The sequence below is a fragment of the Copadichromis virginalis genome, linkage group LG12, assembly GCF_057382275.1.
Source record: "Copadichromis virginalis isolate Kocher_CV1m ecotype Utaka linkage group LG12, C_Virginalis_male_GT1.1, whole genome shotgun sequence".
Lineage (NCBI taxonomy): Eukaryota > Metazoa > Chordata > Actinopteri > Cichliformes > Cichlidae > Copadichromis > Copadichromis virginalis.
In genome coordinates, this window is record NC_140629.1 from 20,281,616 (window position 1) to 20,299,825 (window position 18,210).

General features: G+C 40.7%; 3 protein-coding genes across 4 annotated transcripts; all 3 read right to left on the bottom strand.

Annotated features, from left to right (window-relative positions):
- Nucleotides 1-1,419: 1,419 nt before the first annotated feature.
- LOC146696874 (arrestin domain-containing protein 3-like) lies at nt 1,420-4,799 on the bottom strand. The gene is made up of 6 exons (XM_085475207.1): nt 3,565-4,799; nt 3,405-3,465; nt 3,129-3,300; nt 2,928-3,015; nt 2,581-2,837; nt 1,420-2,119 (listed from the first exon to the last, which is right to left on the bottom strand). Exons 1-6 carry the CDS (start codon nt 3,818-3,820, stop codon nt 1,988-1,990), a joined length of 966 nt encoding a protein of 321 aa, XP_085331333.1. The 5' UTR covers nt 3,821-4,799; the 3' UTR covers nt 1,420-1,987.
- A 103-nt stretch (nt 4,800-4,902) lies between these two features.
- Nucleotides 4,903-7,520, bottom strand: LOC146696875 (arrestin domain-containing protein 3-like). Its single transcript, XM_085475206.1, has 6 exons — nt 7,198-7,520; nt 7,047-7,107; nt 6,818-6,959; nt 6,608-6,698; nt 5,990-6,249; nt 4,903-5,493 (listed from the first exon to the last, which is right to left on the bottom strand). Exons 1-6 carry the CDS (start codon nt 7,454-7,456, stop codon nt 5,236-5,238), a joined length of 1,071 nt encoding a protein of 356 aa, XP_085331332.1. The 5' UTR covers nt 7,457-7,520; the 3' UTR covers nt 4,903-5,235.
- Nucleotides 7,521-7,525: 5 nt separating this feature from the next.
- LOC146696876 (arrestin domain-containing protein 3-like) lies at nt 7,526-18,070 on the bottom strand. Of its 2 annotated transcripts, XM_085475204.1 has the most exons (7): nt 17,697-18,070; nt 17,546-17,606; nt 17,311-17,458; nt 17,107-17,197; nt 16,025-16,284; nt 14,342-14,518; nt 7,526-10,417 (listed from the first exon to the last, which is right to left on the bottom strand). In XM_085475204.1, exons 1-7 carry the CDS (start codon nt 17,953-17,955, stop codon nt 10,268-10,270), a joined length of 1,146 nt encoding a protein of 381 aa, XP_085331330.1. In that variant the 5' UTR covers nt 17,956-18,070; the 3' UTR covers nt 7,526-10,267. The 2 variants fall into 2 exon arrangements, with proteins under 2 accessions (XP_085331330.1, XP_085331331.1); XM_085475205.1 differs by lacking the exons at nt 7,526-10,417; nt 14,342-14,518 and adding an exon at nt 14,784-15,604 and having other exon boundaries at nt 17,697-18,065.
- Between the last annotated feature and the right edge of the window lie 140 nt (nt 18,071-18,210).

Sequence of the window (18,210 nt, forward strand, 5' to 3'; positions counted from 1 at the left end):
GAAAGCCCTACCATCTGATTCTCAGCTCCTTCTGAGTCACTGTGTCTCGCCGCCGCTGCGCTGTGTAAATGTTCTACACAAGACGGAGGGAGATTTTGAGATAAGGAATTATGTAATTATGCAGTTTCTCATATATAAGTTTGTTTTAAAGAACTAGTTTAGACCAGATCAAAATTCTGATTATTTCATACAACTACGTCAGGAAGAATCTTACTCTACTGTACAAGAACTGTGGTTAGGTACTTAACCTACAATGTGTGTCCATTTAATGGTACTTTGTACTTCACAATTATGCACAGAGATATGTGAAGTTTGTTCTTTTTGATTGGATGGGTGTAGAGGTCTGTTGCCTATTTAACAAAGACTGTATGTTGATAATACAACAGATGATTAGTATTTAAAGCAGCAGTTACCAAATTTTTTTGAATTGTGACTCTTTTTAAAATCAAGATCTGACTGAGGTGCAGAATTTAACAGAAGTATTGCATTAACTGTCCAGGAATTACAGGCTTTTTTGTTTTGTTTTGGGGGGGTTTGCATCGTTTTCCATTTTCAGAGGCTCAAAGGTTATTGAACAATTGCCTGACATTTGGATTTATGGCCAGTTAGTGCTTTAAGTTAAATTAAACTGCCATAGTAAATTTGATAATTTTCAATATGAGGTCTAAGAAATGTCAATGAAAGTAAAGGTGGCCATTATTAGGCTGAAAATAAACCCATCAGAGTGACAACAAAAACTTTAGGAGGGGACAAATCCACAGAAAACACCTAAGTGGATGATCACAGATTTTTTTCATTGGCCCTTTCCTTGTGTTTTGTGTGCTACAGCATCATTGTACTGGTGTTTTCTTAAGTTCGAGTGCATTTGACCTTTCAGGGCTGCTGTAAAAAAAACACAAAGAAACCCTTCACAACATCTATCAAAATGCAGAGCACTCTAAAGTATCTAGGCGTACCATTGCCAGAGTCTACAATCAAGAGACACCTTAATGAATGTAAATTCAGAGGGTTTACAGCATAAAACTCACCACTAGTTATACTCAATAACAGAAAGGCTAGATTAGACAAAAAACATCTAAAAGAACCTAAAACAGATTAAATAGAAATGATCTTCTACCAGAATGATGGGAAGAGGAAAGGAGCTCAGCTCGTGACTTAAAGCATACCACATCATGCTTCAAACACGGTGGAGGCGTGGGAATGTATAGCTGCCAATGCCAGCTAGCGTTTACTGATGATATGACTGCTGATGAAAGTAGCAGGGCTATACTCTCGTTACCCAGAGCATATGCAAAAGCAACCCAGGAGCTTATCGAGGCAAAGAAATGGGATATCCTTCAAAGGTCAAGTCAGTCACCTGATCCCAACCCAATAAAGCAGCTTTTCATTTATTGAAGACAAAACTGAAAGCAGAGAGATTCACAGACAAGCAGCAGCTGCCAGCGTCTGCAGTAAAGGCCTAACAGTGGATGTCAAGGTTGTCACTGACTGCACAGGATTTAAAACAAGTATTAAAAATAATCCTTTTAATTATTTAATATTATTAAATATTATCTCAGTCTGTCCAGTTACTAAAAAAACGAGGGCTTTGTGAAAACCCCTGAATTACAGTCTGCACTTCAGTCAGATCTTGATTGTTCGATTTAAAATCCCCCGTGATGGTGTACAGAGGTATATTTAATAAACATCCGGCTTTGTTCATAAACTTATGGACCTAACTGCCTGATTCGGGAAATTAAAAATCAAACAATGTGGAGCTGTGTGTAGTGAAAGACACATTTCCCTCTAAATTTATCTTACTATAAATAAATAAAAATCTTTTTCTACTCTCTAATGTGGCCCACATCTCCACCTAGTGGACACTTGGGAAGTTGCCCACTTGAGGTAGTTCAAACATCCACTTATTTAAACTCGTGTTTTTATTTTCAGTCCTGATATTCATTTCAAAGAACATGCAAGCCACTTCCTGGTGATCTAACACATCCTTCTAACTAGGAAGCTTTCTAAACCAGATGGACCTCTTTTTCGTCTTTTTCTCATGTGGTTTTGGTGAACCCAGCAGGATGACCAGAGGGAGTTTGATTACAGGCTCTCTTGACAGAGGGACATCAAGGGTAACCTGTACAAATAAAATAAAGATACTTTGATTACTTACATTCTTTTTAAGTTGTGTGTGATTTTGCCTTTAATCAAAATCTACTTCTTCTGTAGACTAGATTGTATAATGCACTCTGTGTCTCCACCACAGGACCAGTGTTTACTGAAAGCACTGGCTTAAATCTGTTTGAGCGGATGGCATGGAACAGGTTAGACTGCAATGTGACGCTTTATGTGGTCTCATCAGTGTGTGGACAAGCCATGAGGAAATCTCCCCTTTCCTCCCTCTCACACTTCCTGTCCCCAGTATGCAGCCACTGTGCAGTGCTGTTACCGCTGTGCAAATGTATCCCAAAAAACCTCAGATCTCATTTGACTTATTGTCTCAGTGTTACACTGTTTCATCTTAAAATACGGTATTATTCTGTAATGTAACCTGGTGTAAGGCCATATCATTATACTGTCTTTAAACACAGTCTGTACCTTGAGTCTGTACTCCAGCTTCATCATGCAGCAGTTGAAGAAGGTAGGAGGGAGCTGCGGAGGGATACAAAGAACTTTGGTGGTGGTCTGACTGGTTTCAGCCGGAACAGGCTCTCCTGTCCCAAACAGGATGTCATTTGTGTGCACTTTCCTCTTTGACTCAGCAACAAAGGTCTGCTTCTCACACAGGTAGAATTTGGGTATTACTGCATGTGCTGAATCATTGAGCACTTCCACAGAGACTCCCACTGCCTCACCTGTGTATGTTTAGAAAAAAAAAAACCCACATTATTTATGTCTCAGTTAACAAAATTTAGGAAAATATATTCTGTGAGACATCGGTTTACCTTGCTTTAATCCCATTTTTTCTGAGGTAACATTCATAGTCACCTTTCCAGAGCCATAAAATGAAATCCTAGTTGCGTGTTGTTGCTCCTAGTATAATAATAATAATAAAAAAGGCAATGAAATAAGTCATGACACATTTAGGAGAGCTGAAGTTGAGCTCAGTCCAAAAAGAAAAAAGTTTTTTTTTTTTTGTCTTTTACCTGAAGTCCAATGATAATCATTTCTGATTTGGAGGCAAAGGGGAACTCAGACTTGGTCCAAAAAGGAAACTCCGTCTTGGTTTTGTGTACAAGCCAAATCGACTGAGTAAGCTGTGCCCGCAAACTGTATGTGATCCTGCCCCATTTCCCTTCATAAGATGAAGGCATGTCTCTGAAAGAACCCAGAGGGAAATGATTTCATTCAAACATATGGAAAGAAAGTGTTTACATAATATAGATTTATTATTAGAGATCATGTTAGAGGGGAACACATACACATCTGGAATTACAAAGTTGAATGAATACACATTCCTCCCAGGGCTGATGGTTACCGAACCTTATAAAAAGAAACACTTTATGTTACCTGTATGTTCGTCAGTATTTATAACAGCAATTATATGTCTCTGCTCAGAAACTTTACTGGGACAATACTAACCATCTCCCTTTTTATCTTGAAGAATAATGTGTTCAAAATAAAAGTATTTCTTCTTGTTGCTGTGGGCCACAATATCCTCTCCTTCTTTTTCATGCCAAGTTACCTTAGCCTTCCCTTTGGCTTTGACCAAAAAACACTGCACTTTGATTTCCTTGCTGATCACCACTATCACATTTCCAGAGAGGATGTCCCCAGGGGAGAAGGTGCCTTGTTCGTTCACCTTGTTGAATTCCACAAAGAGATGCTTGACGGTCATTAGAAGGATATATCAAACAGTCTTCTTATGGAGTGAAAGTGAGAGAATCCTCATTTGGTTGAAATTAAATCCCAACAATTTACTGCAAGCAGGTTTGACTTGATCCGCTGGGATGGAGTCTTTCCTTGACGAATAAGGATGCCAGTAAGGCAGGCGTATTCAGTGGAGCAGTGGACCTTCTTCAGAAGCTGTATCTGCGTCACACAGTATCATGTGATCAAGCCTGCAGGTGTTGCTTTCACAAAGGTAACTCTAGCCTCTACCTGTGTCACTGGTGATGGTATCGTATTGTATTACTTAATGATCAAGCTAAGTGATGAAAAATTGGTGTAGAAAATTCAAACAACAGATTTCTGAGGGCAACATGATGTCACTTTTGTGTTGATTTTTATCAAATGACTGTTTTTTTAATGTTCTAATATGACGTTAAAGGTGAAAGATTTTTAATGTGTTTGAATACTGAGTCACAATAAAATTAATTTAACCTTATTCTAACCATAAAAGGTACATAAGATGGAAACTTTGTTTTGAATTAAGTGTTAGAGAGTGAAAGTCTGAAAACAGAGACCAATCCAACTTGTTCAGTGTGTCATACTGCATTTGATATACAGTGTTTAAGCAATAAAACTTAAAAAATTAATAATTAAAGGTTTTAGCACAACTTTGTGTGACTCAGTTTAGTTAAAAAGTGCTGAAATACACTGAATCATTCACCTGACAGCCAAAGTGCAGAACTGAAATTCACACAGAAGAACTTGAAAACTACCTCAACATCTGAATTAATATTGAATGCTCATATTCTTTAAATCACAGGAAGACTTGGAATATCTATCTTAAATGTCTAAACTCAAGAATCTCAAATGAAAAAACGGAATATTTTCAGTTTGTAGTTTTACAGTTTACAGTAAGTGTTATTATGGCTTGGTTCGGCATAAGTCTGCATGAAATTAGTATAAGTCAACATAATGTCCTGTGAGCTTGGTGTGTGTGTGTGTGTGTGTGTGTGTGTGTGTGTGTGTGTGTGTGTGTGTGTGTGTGTGTGTGAGAAAGAGCCAAACTGGCATCAAATGACCAGGTAAAAGAGTTTTAAATCTTTAAGTGTTTTGTGGGTTTTATTTTAATACTAACTGCATTTTAGTGGGGAGATAATCTACACAGACTAAACACAGAGACAGTAGATTACATTAGATCAGTTGAAATGTGGAAGAATTCTCCACAGACAGGTAAATGGTTTCACTTCTAATCATACATAATTTTCCAAGACTGTAACTCTGGTCAAAATACTTTTTGAACCATGAGGGTCCCAAGGACTCTCTCAAATAATGGGGTCTTTCCTGCTGTTGAAACAAGCTCCTCACTGGAAATACAATATATCATTATGGGTCTGTTAGAAGGTACACTTTGATCCACACAGTTCAAAAAGTTAACATCTCAATGCCATCATCATCGAGAGTGGTAGTGGGGTACGTCGCATGTGCTCCGTAGGGAGGTGGAAGATCTCCACACTGGGGTGGTGTTTGCTGGGGTGTAGTTCCCCAGGCTGGATTTTCTGGGTTCCTAAAAGTGTCAAATCCAATGCCAGCAGAAGGATGTGGTTGTTTCACAACCGCAGGCATGATAACTATAGGAAGTTTGAGCTTTGGATCAATGGAACATTTGATTTTCATTTGGACCTGTGAAAACAAAATAACACACAAACAGTATTGTTTAGCTTTGTTTGTTTGTTTCAATGAATGTAGATGTTGATTCGCATGATTAGGAAGTATTTATATCAGCAGGCCTTTGTTGTTGCCCTGTTTTGTCACTAGAGGGCTCTCGTGCTTTAATCCAAGTTTCTCACTCTTTGTCTTTTTCCCTATTAGTGTTTGCACTTGCCTCTTAATGAGTGCTTTTCTTCCTTTATATGGAAGTACTTTAGTTCCTTTGAGTACTTAGATCCTTTGTTGTATTTCCTTTTGTGAACGTTAAAAAGAAGAAAAGCAGTTTTCCAAAAAAATGATTTGTTACAGTTACCTGTGACAGAAAAGAGGTGCCACTAACCAACTAGCAGCCCAAATAAAACAACCAAAATAAAACAAAGACAAGCCATCCAAGCTTCCTACCATTAGTTATATTACTTAAGCAGTACTCAAGTACACAAACAAAAGGACAGCTCTACAAGTTGTTTACCTTCAGCATGTACTCCAGGTTGATGATGTGGCTGTTCAAGATGGAGGGGGGTAGGTCTCCAGGGATGGTGATCACCTTGGTCACAGTTTTTCTGCCAGAAGATGCTTCAACAGCCTCAGCCTTATCCTTAAGGATGTCGTGTGTGTAAACTGTCCTGTGGCCCTGGGCAAAGAAACTGTGTTTCTGATACAGTTTGAATTTGGGCTTCACTGTGCGACTCGAGTTGTTGTTGATTTCAACTGTGACCACGAGAGCTTCGCCTGTAAAGTACAGAAAGTTATCCTGTATAAATCACTGCCAAGCACAGAAAGACATTTCCTTACATCTACATAATATCTAACTTCCTTTCACTAATCAAAGGATCAGTGCCACAGAAACACCCCTCACTGAATCATGCACACTGGTTTCCTGTTTACAAGCACTTTAAGTAGCTGAGAGCTGGGATGAAATAAAGCAGTATTTTTAAATGATGGGAAGTATCATTTAAAAATACTGCTTTATCTGAAGAGTGAAAGCGCTTGACTCAACCAAACTTATAGTCACTTTCCAAAAAATAAAAATAAGGGAGAGGGCAGAAACTGAATACTGAAAGGCAGTAAGCCAAGTAAAGATAATTACCTTGCATGTATCCCATCTGAGTGGTATGAACATCTACTGAAACCTTTCCAGAGCCCAAAACAGATTTATCCTTATGAGTATACTGAGGTTCCTAAAAAGCAGACCCCCACATTATAAATGTGCTTTAAGGTAATGATCTCGTCTGCCTGAACACTATCAGTTATGAAATTAAATGATTGCTTTTTTTTTTTAGGATTAATGATTTCTTACCAGAAGTCCAGGAATACCCATGTCTGCCTTGGACACAAAAGTGAAGTGAGCCTTGGTTTTTCTTGTAATTGATTGTGTCAGCTCTGCTTTCACCTTATGAACAATTTTTCCACGGGCTCTTTTATAGGTTGATGGCAGTATTCTGTAAAATACAATACAAAAACATTCAAATGACCCACTAAGAAGCATAATGGAAATCTAAACCTCTGATTAAGACAAGAAGAGGTACCCATCAGGAATCCTGAACGAAAAAGGATACACGTGTCTTCCTTTTCCAATGACTTCAGTGCCTGGAAAAGAAGTAGGTGTTGTTTTGAACAGTCTGTTAAACAAGGAACAGTGTATCACGTGTCAGCAACTGTGTTAATTCAATACATCACCATCGTGTCTTGATTCTCTCAAGATATCTTGTTTGATGTCATAATATGTCTCAGTAGCCCAGTAATCGCGGTAATCATTCTCTCCGTAATTCTCAGTCCAGCATACCTTCGCTCTCCCTTGTCCTCTAAAAATCAGCGATTGGATCTTGGTTTCACCAGACACCTCCACAATAATTCTTCCATTAATGATATCTCCATTCGTGAAGGTGTTTTTGCTGTTGATGGCATCGTATTCGATTGAGAATCTTGTAATGGTCATTTTCAGATGGCAAAAAGTGGGATAAAAAAATTCTGTTGCAAAAACCAAGAGAAAACTCAGGCCAGTTGTGCCCAGCACAGCCACTCTCTGCCGGTTATATCTGCTTTCAAGTATACAAATAATGTGAAACCAGTTTTTCTTGTATCATACACCCTCCCAAAGCAGTGCCACTAAAAGATTTTCAGCTATGGAAACTTAACGGGGTTTAACATGAGATTACATTATGAATGATTTGAGACACACTCTCTGGATAACCAGCATGGTCTCTTCACAACCACATATTGGGGCAGTGAAAAATACCACCTTGTTTCTCTTTATTTATTTTTTATTGTAGGTGTGACTGCCACATGCTGGCTGCATCACATGATATATTTCACCACACCTACAGTAAATTTTCCACTTGATGCAGATTACATGCCATGATGTTAAAACTCTTTGAAATCCTAAGCAGAGGTGATGAGAAGTAACCTTAACAATAGACCCCGTTTTTCAGAGAGATGACAAAAGGGCCTTTTGGGGAGGGGAGCATGCTGCTGTTCTCACGGCCCCTGATTCCCAAGGCTTGGGAGATAAGTTTCCACATATTTTGATAGCAAAAATTTGGGGGAAGTTCCCCAAAAAGGATTAACAAATTCTTGTTTGGAGGACATTACTATTAAATAAAACAGTAAAAGTATCACTAACAACACTATAATATTCACAGTAGGTTTAGAAATAATATTATATGAACGGTATCAACTTTTCCTGGGGAAACACGTTCTAAGTAAGTTAGTGTTAATAAGTGTTAATGACCCCTCTTACCAGATTAATTTTGTCTTAATAGTCAAAATTAATCTGGAAACACTGGCAAAACCTAAAACATACCAGGAAAAAAATGTTGCGGTCAATATTTTGATGGCCCCATGAACTGAAAGCAATTAACTTAAAGTAAAAGATGTCTAGTTATGTCAGCTTCATGTTTTGTGGTATATCTTGAAAAATTACTAAAATCCAAAGACCACCCCAAAGACGTTTATTTCGTTAAAAAAGTTTATTATCATACAGAGCTTTATTTCAAAGATACCAAAAAAACAAAACAAAAAAGTGCATTATATGTCACCTGCAGGCTTGATATTGTAATGCTGTTAACCAGTGAATGGAAAATATTTTACTCTTTACTTTTCAGAAAGGGATCCTGGGATCGGAGAGCACGGGATGGAACATAAAGGTGCAAAAGATCAGAGAGGTATGAAGGTGGCAATCCATTTAAAGCTTTGTAGGTGAGCAGCAGGACCTTAAAATCTGCTCAAACCTGACAAGATAGCCAATGAAGGGATTTCAGTACAGCGTAATGCACTCAAATTTTCCAGTTTTAGTTCAAATGCGAGGCGCTGTATTTTGCACCATCTGTAAACCTCTAAAACTTTTCTTTGGTAGCCCAGAAAAGAGATCGTTACAATGATCAATACGTGAAGACACAAATGCATGGAGAAGAACCTCTGCAGTCTTTCTTGATAAAACTTGTCTGATTTTGGCTATGTTCCTTAAATAATAAAAGGTGGTCTTTGTTGTCTCTCTTACATGAGACTCAAAGGAGAGCACTGTGTCAAACCACACGCCCAAGTTTTTTACCTTCAATTTTCAAGATTAAATTTTGGGACATGTATTGAAATTTTTGTGGTCCAGTGACCATCAACTCTATCTTATCAGTATTAAGAAGCAGGAAGTTATCCGATTACCAGCCCCTAATTGCAGATAGACACGATTCTAATTTAGACATGTCAGCACAATTTCCAATGGTTAAAGGAACATAAAGGTGCAGGTTGTCAGCGTAACAATGAAAAGTTACATTAAAAGAACGTAAAAGAACACCAAGAGGCAGCAGATACAGGGAAAACAGCAATGGGCCAAGTACAGAGCCCTGAGGGACCCCATGCCCCACTGCACAGGTCTCGGAGAGATCATTTTTAAAACTAACAGTCTGAGATCTCCCAGACAGATAAGATCTCAGCCATGATAAAACATTTCCTGTAACTCCAATAAAATGTTCAAGCCTATCCGATAAAATACAGTGATCCACAGTGTCAAATGCAGCACTTAGATCTAGTAGTACTAAAACTGAAGTGCGATCACTGTCTGCATTTACCAACAGACTGTTTGCCACTTTGATTAAAGCTGTTTCTGTGGAGTGATTTGGTCTAAAAGCAGACTGAAATGGTTCAAACAGATTGTTTGTTGAAAGATGATCAGTGAGCTGCTTAAAAACAACTTTTTCAAAGACCTTAGACAAAAAAGAAAAATGTGAGATGGGTCTATAGTTTGCAACTAAGTCAACATCCAGTCCAGGCTTTTTCAAGATTGGCACTACCACAGCAGATTTAAAACATTCAGGGAAGACTCCGGTCATCAATGAAGTATTTAAAAGAAACAGAATGTAGGGTCCTAATACTGACCACAGTTCCATTATAAGTACTGTTATACATTTTCTGCTTTCTGGAACACGTAGACACTTAAGATATGAAGTGTTTAATTAAAAAAAACAACAACAAAAAGAAACAATCAGGAGTGGATACTCCTATATGAGGCAGTTAAACACACACTATAGGGATTTGGTATAGTCTATAACCACAGAAGTGCTTGGTGAACACTAGAGTGGCTCTTAATGACCACAGTATGCTTCTCGGTGTTTTCACACCATTTCCTGGCAAAGCATCTGGTCAGACCTGTTGCTAGGATTTATTCTCAAAATCTGGCAATGGAGGGTACATTGCATATGCTCCATAAGGAGGAGGGGGATCTGACGGTTGGGGAGCTGCTATTGGTTGTTGTGGCTCAAAACCCCACACTGGAGGGTTTGGGTTCGGGTTCGGGTTGAATCCAAAGGGGGTAGCAGCAGCAGCGGGATAGTGTGGTGGCACTGCAGGATAGGCCTGGAAGGCTGGCAGGATGGCTACAGGAAATGTAATCTCTGCAGAAAAAACACTTTTGCAAACAAATGAACAAAGCGTGACAATTGTGTTCAAACGCTTTCAGCAGCTTTACACAAAAGTCTTTCACTGTGTAAAATAAAGAACCGACAGAGAGCTTTAAATATCGCTCTGCTGCGATAACAAAGTAAAATGAAATTCATTTTCTTTCGAGGAACAGAGCATTCCTTCTTGGACCATTTTAGGTTAGCACAGCATAGATCTGGGCTGTTAGCTGATCTGGTGACTGATCTCCAGTGTGACAATGGGTATTAAGTTACTGACTGGAAACAGTCTTGACTATAGGCAATACAATCCAGTCATATTGTATTGTGTGAAAGCAATGTGACGCAGTATAATTACTAAGGGAATATTTTTGAGGGCAACATAGAACTACTTTAGGCACCTTTTTTATCAAATCAAGATTTTTAATGGACATATTGGTGAAAGCTTTTTTAGTATTTAGACACAATTAAAAGTCAAAAATCTACTTTAAGCAACTCTTTCAAATAACAAAAAACAGCAAACATCCCTTAACTTTCATCTGACCATAAGAAGGGAATAGCATCCGACCGTTGCTTTGGATTAAGTGCTATAACGACTGTAAGTGTTACAGTATAGCTGCCTGGCAGACAGGATGTGATGAGTGTAGAAATAATAACCAAAATAAAACAGGAAGAGAGGCACAGCTAAACAGGGAAGCAAGATTATATTAATCCGGCAGAGCTTCAACAGCATTCCGAGGGAGACTGGGGATGCAGTGGCTTGCAAAAGTATTCGGCCCCCTTGAACTTTCCCACATTTTGTCACATTACAGCCACAAACATGAATCTATTTTTTTGGAATTCCACATGAAAGACCAATACAAAGTGGTGTACACGTGAGAAGTGGAACGAAAATCATACATGATTCCAAACATTTTTTACAAATAAATAACTGAAAAGTGGGGTGTGCGTAATTATTCAGCCCCTTTGCTCTGAGTGCAGTCAGTTGCCCATAGACATTGCCTGATGAGTGCTAATGACTAAATAGAGTGCACCTGTGTGTAATCTAATGCCAGTACAAATACAGCTGCTCTGTGACGGCTTCAGAGGTTGTCTAAGAGAATATTGGGAGCAACAACACCATGAAGTCCAAAGAACACACCAGACAGGTCAGGGATAAAGTTATTGAGAAACTGAAAGCAGGCTTAGGCTACAAAAAGATTTCCCAAGCCTTGAACATCCCACGGAGCACTGTTCAAGCGATCATTCAGAAATGGAAGGAGTATGGCACAACTGTAAACCTACCAAGACAAGGCCGTCCACCTAAACTAACAGGCCGAACAAGGACAGCGCTGATCAGAAATGCAGCCAAGAGGCCCATGGTGGCTCTGGACGAGCTGCAGAGATCTACAGCTCAGGTGGGGGAATCTGACCATAGGACAACTATTAGTTGTGCACTGAGTGGCAAGAAGAAAGTGGGAAAGTGTGGGAAAGTTCAAGGGGGGGCGAATACTTTTGCAAGCCACTGTATTAAGTCCAAATGGACCATGTTCAGCACTTCCATTGCCGAAGCCGCTGCACTGAGCTGCAGCCGCAAGGTAGTTGGTGCCTGTCATGGTGGTAATCCGCGAACCAAATGGAGGACACCAGAGGTAAGCGGTGCCACCAAGCTGAAGAAGGAGTCCTACCGGGCTTGGTTAGCCTGTGTGACTCCGGAGGCAGCTGATAGGTACCGACAGGCCAAGCGGAATGCGGCACGGGTGGTGGCAGAAGCAAAAACTCGGGTGTGGGAGGAGTTCGGAGAGGCCATGGAAAAAGACTTTCGGACTGCCTCAAAGAGATTTTGGCAAACCGTCAGGCGACTCAGGAGGGGAAAGTGATGCTATACCTGCACTGTGTATAGTGCGGGTGGAGTGCTGAGAAAATTGTCCGGCGGTCGAAGGAATACTTTGAGGACCTCCTCAATCCCACTGGCACGTCTTCCGTGGCGGAGGCAGAGTCTGGGGATGAAGGGGATGACCCGCCAATCTCTGGGGGCGAGGTCACTGAGGCAGTTAAACAACTCCTTGGTGGCAGAGCCCCTGGGGTGGATGAGCTCTGCCCCGAGTTCCTGAAGGCTCTGGATGTTGTAGGGTTGTCTTGGTTGACACGTCTCTGCAATGTTGCGTGGAGATCAGGGGCAGTACCCCTGGACTGGCAGACCGGGATGGTGGTCCCCATCTTTAAGAAAGGGTACTGGAGGGTGTGTTCCAACTACAGGGGAATCACACTCCTCAGCCTCCCTGGGAAAGTCTATGCCAGGGTGCTCAAGAGGAGAGTCCGTCTGTTAGTCAAACCTCGGATACAGGAGGAACAATGCGGTTTCCGTCCTGGTCGTGGAACACTGGACTAGCTCTTTATCCTCTCAAGGATACTCAAGGGCACATGGGAGTTTGCCCAACCAGTCTACATGTGTTTTGTGGACTTGTAGAAGGCATTCCACCGTGTCCCTCGAAGGGTCCTGTGGAGGGTGCTCCAGGAGTATGGGGTGTCTGGCCCATTGCTAAGGGCCATTCAGTCCTTATACGACCGTTGCAAGAGCTTGGACCGCATAGCCGGCAATAAGTCAGACTTGTTCCTGGTGGGTGATGGGCTCCGCCAGGGCTGCCCTTTGTCACTGATTCTGTTCATAATTTTTATGGACAAAATTTCTAGGCGTAGCTAAGTGGCGGAAGGCTTTCACTTCGGTGGTCAAAGGATCTCATCTCTGCTTTTTGCAGATGATGTGGTCCTGTTGGCTTCATCAGGTGATGGCCTCCAGCTCACCCTGGAATGGTTCGGAGCCGAGTGTGAAGCGGTGGGAATGAGAATCAGCACCTCCAAATCTGAGACCATGGTCCTCAGCCGGGAAAGGGTGGAGTGCCCACTCCGGGTCAGGGACGAGACCCTGCCCCAAGTGGCGTTTAAGTATCTCGGGGTCTTGTTCACGAGTGATGGGAGAAGGGAGCGGGAGATCGACAGACGATTTGTGCAGCAGCTGCAGTGATGCGGACGCTGTACCGGTCTGTTGTGGTGAAGAGAGAGCTGAGTGTAAAAGCAAAGCTCTCAATTTACTGGTCGATCTACGCCCCTACCCTCACCTATGGCCACGAGCTGTGGGTAGTGACCGAAAGAACGAGATCGCGAATACAAGCGGTAGAAATGGACTTCCTCCGAAGGGTGGCTGGCCTCTCCCTTAGAGATAGGGTGAGAAGTTCGGCCATTCGGGAGGGGCTCAGAGTAGAGCCGCTGCTCCTCCACATCGAAAGGAGCCAGTTGAGGTGGTTCAGGCATATGACAAGGATGCCCCCTGGGCGCCTCCTGCACGAGGTTTTCCGGGCATGTCCCACCGGGAGGAGCCCCCGGGGCAGACCCAGGACACACTGGAGAGATTATATCTCTCGGCTGGCCTGGGAACGCCTTGGTCTTCCCCCAGATAAACTGGAGGAGGTGGCTGGGGGAGAGGTAGGTCTGGGCTTCTCTATTTGGGCTGCTGCCCCCACGACCCGGCCCTGGATAAGCGGAAGAAAATGGATGGATGGATGGATGGATGGATGGATGGATGGACGATAAAAAGGTTTGTTTTCTGCATTATTCGTTCACTTACGCACAAGTCTACTGTTGCTTGCACCTCTGATAAAGTTTCACAAGTGTCAGATTTCTTTTTATAGATATAAAAATATGGATATGTACTGATAAATGATCAGAATTATAATATTTCTGACTGTCTGAGGCAAAATTTCCCCGATTCATGCTGAATCGATCGAATTGTGGATTGAATTGAATCACGACCTTGTGAATTGGAATCGAATAGATTCTAGAAATCAGTGACGATACCCAGCCCTAGTCTATAATTTTGGACAGTAAGGTGGAATAACCAACTAATACAGTTTTAAGACTCACTGCAGTTTCTAGCAAACATTTTTCAAGCTGCTTACCCTGAGTCTGTGCTCAGCTTTGATGATGTTGCAGTTGAAGATTGAGGGCTCCACATCACGGGGAATGGTGATGACCCTTGTGACAGTTTCTTCTGCAGATGGAGGGATGGCGTCTCCCACCTCTTTCAAGAGGTCTTTAGTATGGACCCTTCTCTTCTTGCAAAGAAACTGTGCTTTCTGTACAAACAGTAAATGGTAAATGGTGTTAAATTGAATTTATTTGCCAAAGACAGTGACTATATCAAATTTACTCCTGACCCCATAGGCCCCAACGTGAACCTTGGAGCACATACTTTTATACATCAGTTAATGGTTGTCGTGTCCAAATTGCCCAAATGGACTCTAAGGTTTTAGAAGAAGCATTACATTAGGATGTGTCATATGATGAGTAGAATATAAGGGTTCACATTAAACTGGAATCACCAGCCACAAACACAAGATGTTGGTTTTGCATTTCAAATATGATGTTTTATTAGAAAAATATAGTAACACAGCTTAAACCTATTCGCTGGAACGTTCAAGACAATTTACTACACAGCAAAAGCAAGACACAAGTAGGCAAAGTTCTTTGTGCTACAGAGTGCTCTGGGAGGCACACAGAGTCTCCACAGACTACTAAGGATCAAACCTCTACCAACATGACATTGATTATAAAACTCTAAGCATATATGAGTAGATATTTCTAAGCATAAATGACAATCAACAATACAAATCTGACAAACTCTTGTAAATATATTATTTACACAGATATTAAATGTATACAATCTTACAGTTTAAATAGGAAAGTAAATTAAGATCTGTTAGGAGTTAGAAGATAACAACTGCTAATATGAAAACCAGCATTTTCTGATTTATTGCCTCAATTGATGTCATCTTCACAGTTTGGGGTATGAAGGAACAAACAATAGGTGCTTGGTAGCTTTAACAGCACACCAGTCTGCTTTTCTGAATGTATTCAATCATTTGTGTCAAGTCTGTGTTTAAGGCTTAAATGTTCTCTCTCAAGGGAGATTTTCAAAGTGCAGTCTTATAATCATCAAGAGTGGTAGTGGGGTACATCGCATGTGCTCCGTAGTGAGGTGGAAGATCTGCAAGTTGGGGTGGTGTTTGCTGGGGTGTAGTTCCCCAGGATGTTTTTTCTGGGTTCCTAAAAGTGTCAAATCCAATGCCAGCAGAAGGATGTGGTTGTTTCACCACCGCAGGCATGATAACTATAGGAAGTTTGAGCTTTGGATCAATAGAACATTTGATATTCAGTTGGACCTGTGCAAACAAAATAACACACAAACAGAATTGTTTAAGATTTTTTTGTTCAGGAATTATTGATTTCAGCAGGGCTTTGTTGTTGCCATGTTTTGTCACTAGAGGGCTCTCACGTTTTAATCCAAGCTTCTCAATCTTTGTTTTCTTCCATTAGTTCCTCTGAGTACTTACATCCTTTATTTTATTTCCTTTTGTGAACGTTAAAATGAGGAAGGAGAAAAGCAGTTTAACAGTTTTCCATAAAAATGATTTGTTACAGTCACCTGTGACAGAAAAGAGGTGCCACTAACCAACTAGCAGCCCAAATAAAACCTTTTAAATGGCATATACAGAAACAAAGACAAGCTTCCTACCATTAGTTATATTACTTAAACAGTACTCAAGTACACAAACAAAAGGACAGCTCTACAAGTTGTTTACCTTCAGCCTGTACTCCAGGTTGATGATGTGGCTGTTCAAGATGGAGGGGGGTAGGTCTCCAGGGATGGTGATCACCTTGGTCACGGTTTTTCTGCCAGAAGATGCTTCAACAGCCTCAGCCTTATCCTTAAGGATGTCGTGTGTGTAAACTGTCCTGTGGCCCTGGGCAAAGAAACTGTGTTTCTGATACAGTATGAATTTGGGCTTCACTGTGCGACTCGAGTTGTTGTTGATTTCAACTGTGACCACGAGAGCTTCGCCTGTAAAGTACAGAAAGTTATCCTGTATAAATCACTGCCAAGCATAGAAAGACATTTCCTGACATCTACATAATATCTCTCTACAGGAGTTCAGGATGCTTTTATGCAGTCGGGTGATCCAGAGGCCAAATTATCTGGGCATATACCATCAAGAGTCATCCTCCCAAAAAAGCAACAACATGAAACTATATAAAACAAAATCCATCTCAGTGTAACACAGCCATTATGCCATTTTCCTCCAAATTCATATGACACAAAATAAGGCACAAAAGAGTCTGGAGAGTTTTATTCTTACATGACTTAATGTTCCTGGCACAAAAGGCGCCAAATGCAACCTTTTTTCTATCTTAAATGATTATTGGACTTTTCAACTTTTTGTCTTTACCTTCCTTGTAAGTCTAGTGTACAGTGGTTGATAATTTAGCTTGCCAAATGTACCCCCCTAGATGTTGCCAAAAACAGCACGTCAGCATCATACAGCTCGGTTCGTACTCATAAAAACAAAACTACAACAACAACTTTTAGCTTAGTACTCAATCAGCTATAACTTCCTTTCAATAATCAAAGGATCAGTTCCACAGAAACACCCCTCACTGAATCATGCACACTGGTTTCCTGTTTACAAGCACTTTAAGTAGCTGGGAGCTGGGATGAAATAAAGCAGTATTTTTAAATGATGCTTCCTTAGGGAAGGAGTCTAAGGAGTAAAAAGCTCTTGACTCAACCAAACTTATAGTCACTTTCCAAAAAATAAAAAATTTAAATAAGGGAGAGGGCAGAAACTGAATACTGAAAGGCAGTAAGCCAAGTAAAGATAATTACCTTGCATGTATCCCATCTGAGTGGTATGAACATCTACTGAAACCTTTCCAGAGCCCAAAACAGATTTATCCTTACAAGTATACTGAGGTTCCTAAAAAGCAGACCCCCACATTATAAATGTGCTTTAAGGTAATGATCTCGTCTGCCTGAACACTATCAGTTATGAAATTTAATCGTTGCTTTTTAGGATTAATGATTTCTTACCAGAAGTCCAGGAATGCCCATGTGTGTCTTGGACACAAAAGTGAAGTGGGCCTTAGTTTTTTTTGTAATCTTCATTGATTGTTTCAGCTCTGCTTTCACCTTATGAACAATTTTTCCATGGGCTCCTTTATAGGTTGATGGCAGTATTCTGTAAAATACAATACAAAAACATTCAAATGACCCACAAAGAAGCAGAATGGGAATCTAAACCTCTGATTAAGACAAGAAGAGGTACCCATCAGGAATCCTGAACGAAAAAGGATACACGTGTCTTCCTTTTCCAATGACTTCAGTGCCTGGAAAAGAAGTAGGTGTTGTTTTGAACAGTCTGTTAAACAAGGAACAGTGTATCACGTGTCAGCAACTGTGTTAATTCAATACATCACCATCGCGTCTTGATTCTCTCAAGATATCTTGTTTGATGTCATAATATTTCTCAGTAGCCCAGTAAACGTGGGTTTGATCTTGTCCGTAATGCTCACTCCAGCATACCTTCGCTCTCCCTTGTCCTCTAAAAACCAGCGATTGGATTTTGGTTTCACCAGACACCTCCACAATAATTCTTCCATTAATGATATCTCCATTCGTGAAGGTGTTTTTGCTGTTGATGGCATCGTATTCGATTGAGAATTTTTTAATGGTCATTTTCAATTGATGACAAAAAGTGGGGGAAAACAAAAATCTGTTGCAAAAACCAAGAGAAAACTCAAGCCAGTTGTGCCCAGCGCAGCCACTCTCTGCCGGTTATATCTGCTTTCAAGTATGCAAATGTTGAGGTGAAACCAGTTTTTCTTGTATCACACACCCTCTCAAAGCAGTACCACTAAAAGATTTTCAGCTATGGAAACTCGACGGAGTTTAACATGAGATTACATTATGAATGATTTGAGACAGTCAAGA

Excerpts from the sequence above, each read along its gene's own strand:
- LOC146696875 (XM_085475206.1), bottom strand. The coding sequence starts at position 7,456 with ATGACCATTACAAGATTCTCAATCGAATACGATGCCATCAACAGCAAA. Across the intron at positions 7,108-7,197 it reads GAGAGAATCAAGACACGATG|GCACTGAAGTCATTGGAAAA; the intron begins GTGATGTATTGA and ends CTTCTTTTCCAG. Across the intron at positions 6,960-7,046 it reads TCGTTCAGGATTCCTGATGG|AATACTGCCATCAACCTATA; the intron begins GTACCTCTTCTT and ends TGTATTTTACAG.
- LOC146696876 (XM_085475204.1), bottom strand. The coding sequence starts at position 17,955 with ATGACCATTAAAAAATTCTCAATCGAATACGATGCCATCAACAGCAAA. Across the intron at positions 17,198-17,310 it reads TGGGCATTCCTGGACTTCTG|GAACCTCAGTATACTTGTAA; the intron begins GTAAGAAATCAT and ends TCTGCTTTTTAG. Across the intron at positions 10,418-14,341 it reads AAGCTGAGCACAGACTCAGG|TGTTTTTTCTGCAGAGATTA; the intron begins GTAAGCAGCTTG and ends TGTTTGCAAAAG.
- LOC146696874 (XM_085475207.1), bottom strand. The coding sequence starts at position 3,820 with ATGACCGTCAAGCATCTCTTTGTGGAATTCAACAAGGTGAACGAACAA. Across the intron at positions 3,301-3,404 it reads AACTTTGTAATTCCAGATGT|AGACATGCCTTCATCTTATG; the intron begins GTATGTGTTCCC and ends GGGTTCTTTCAG. Across the intron at positions 3,016-3,128 it reads TGATTATCATTGGACTTCAG|GAGCAACAACACGCAACTAG; the intron begins GTAAAAGACAAA and ends TTATTATACTAG.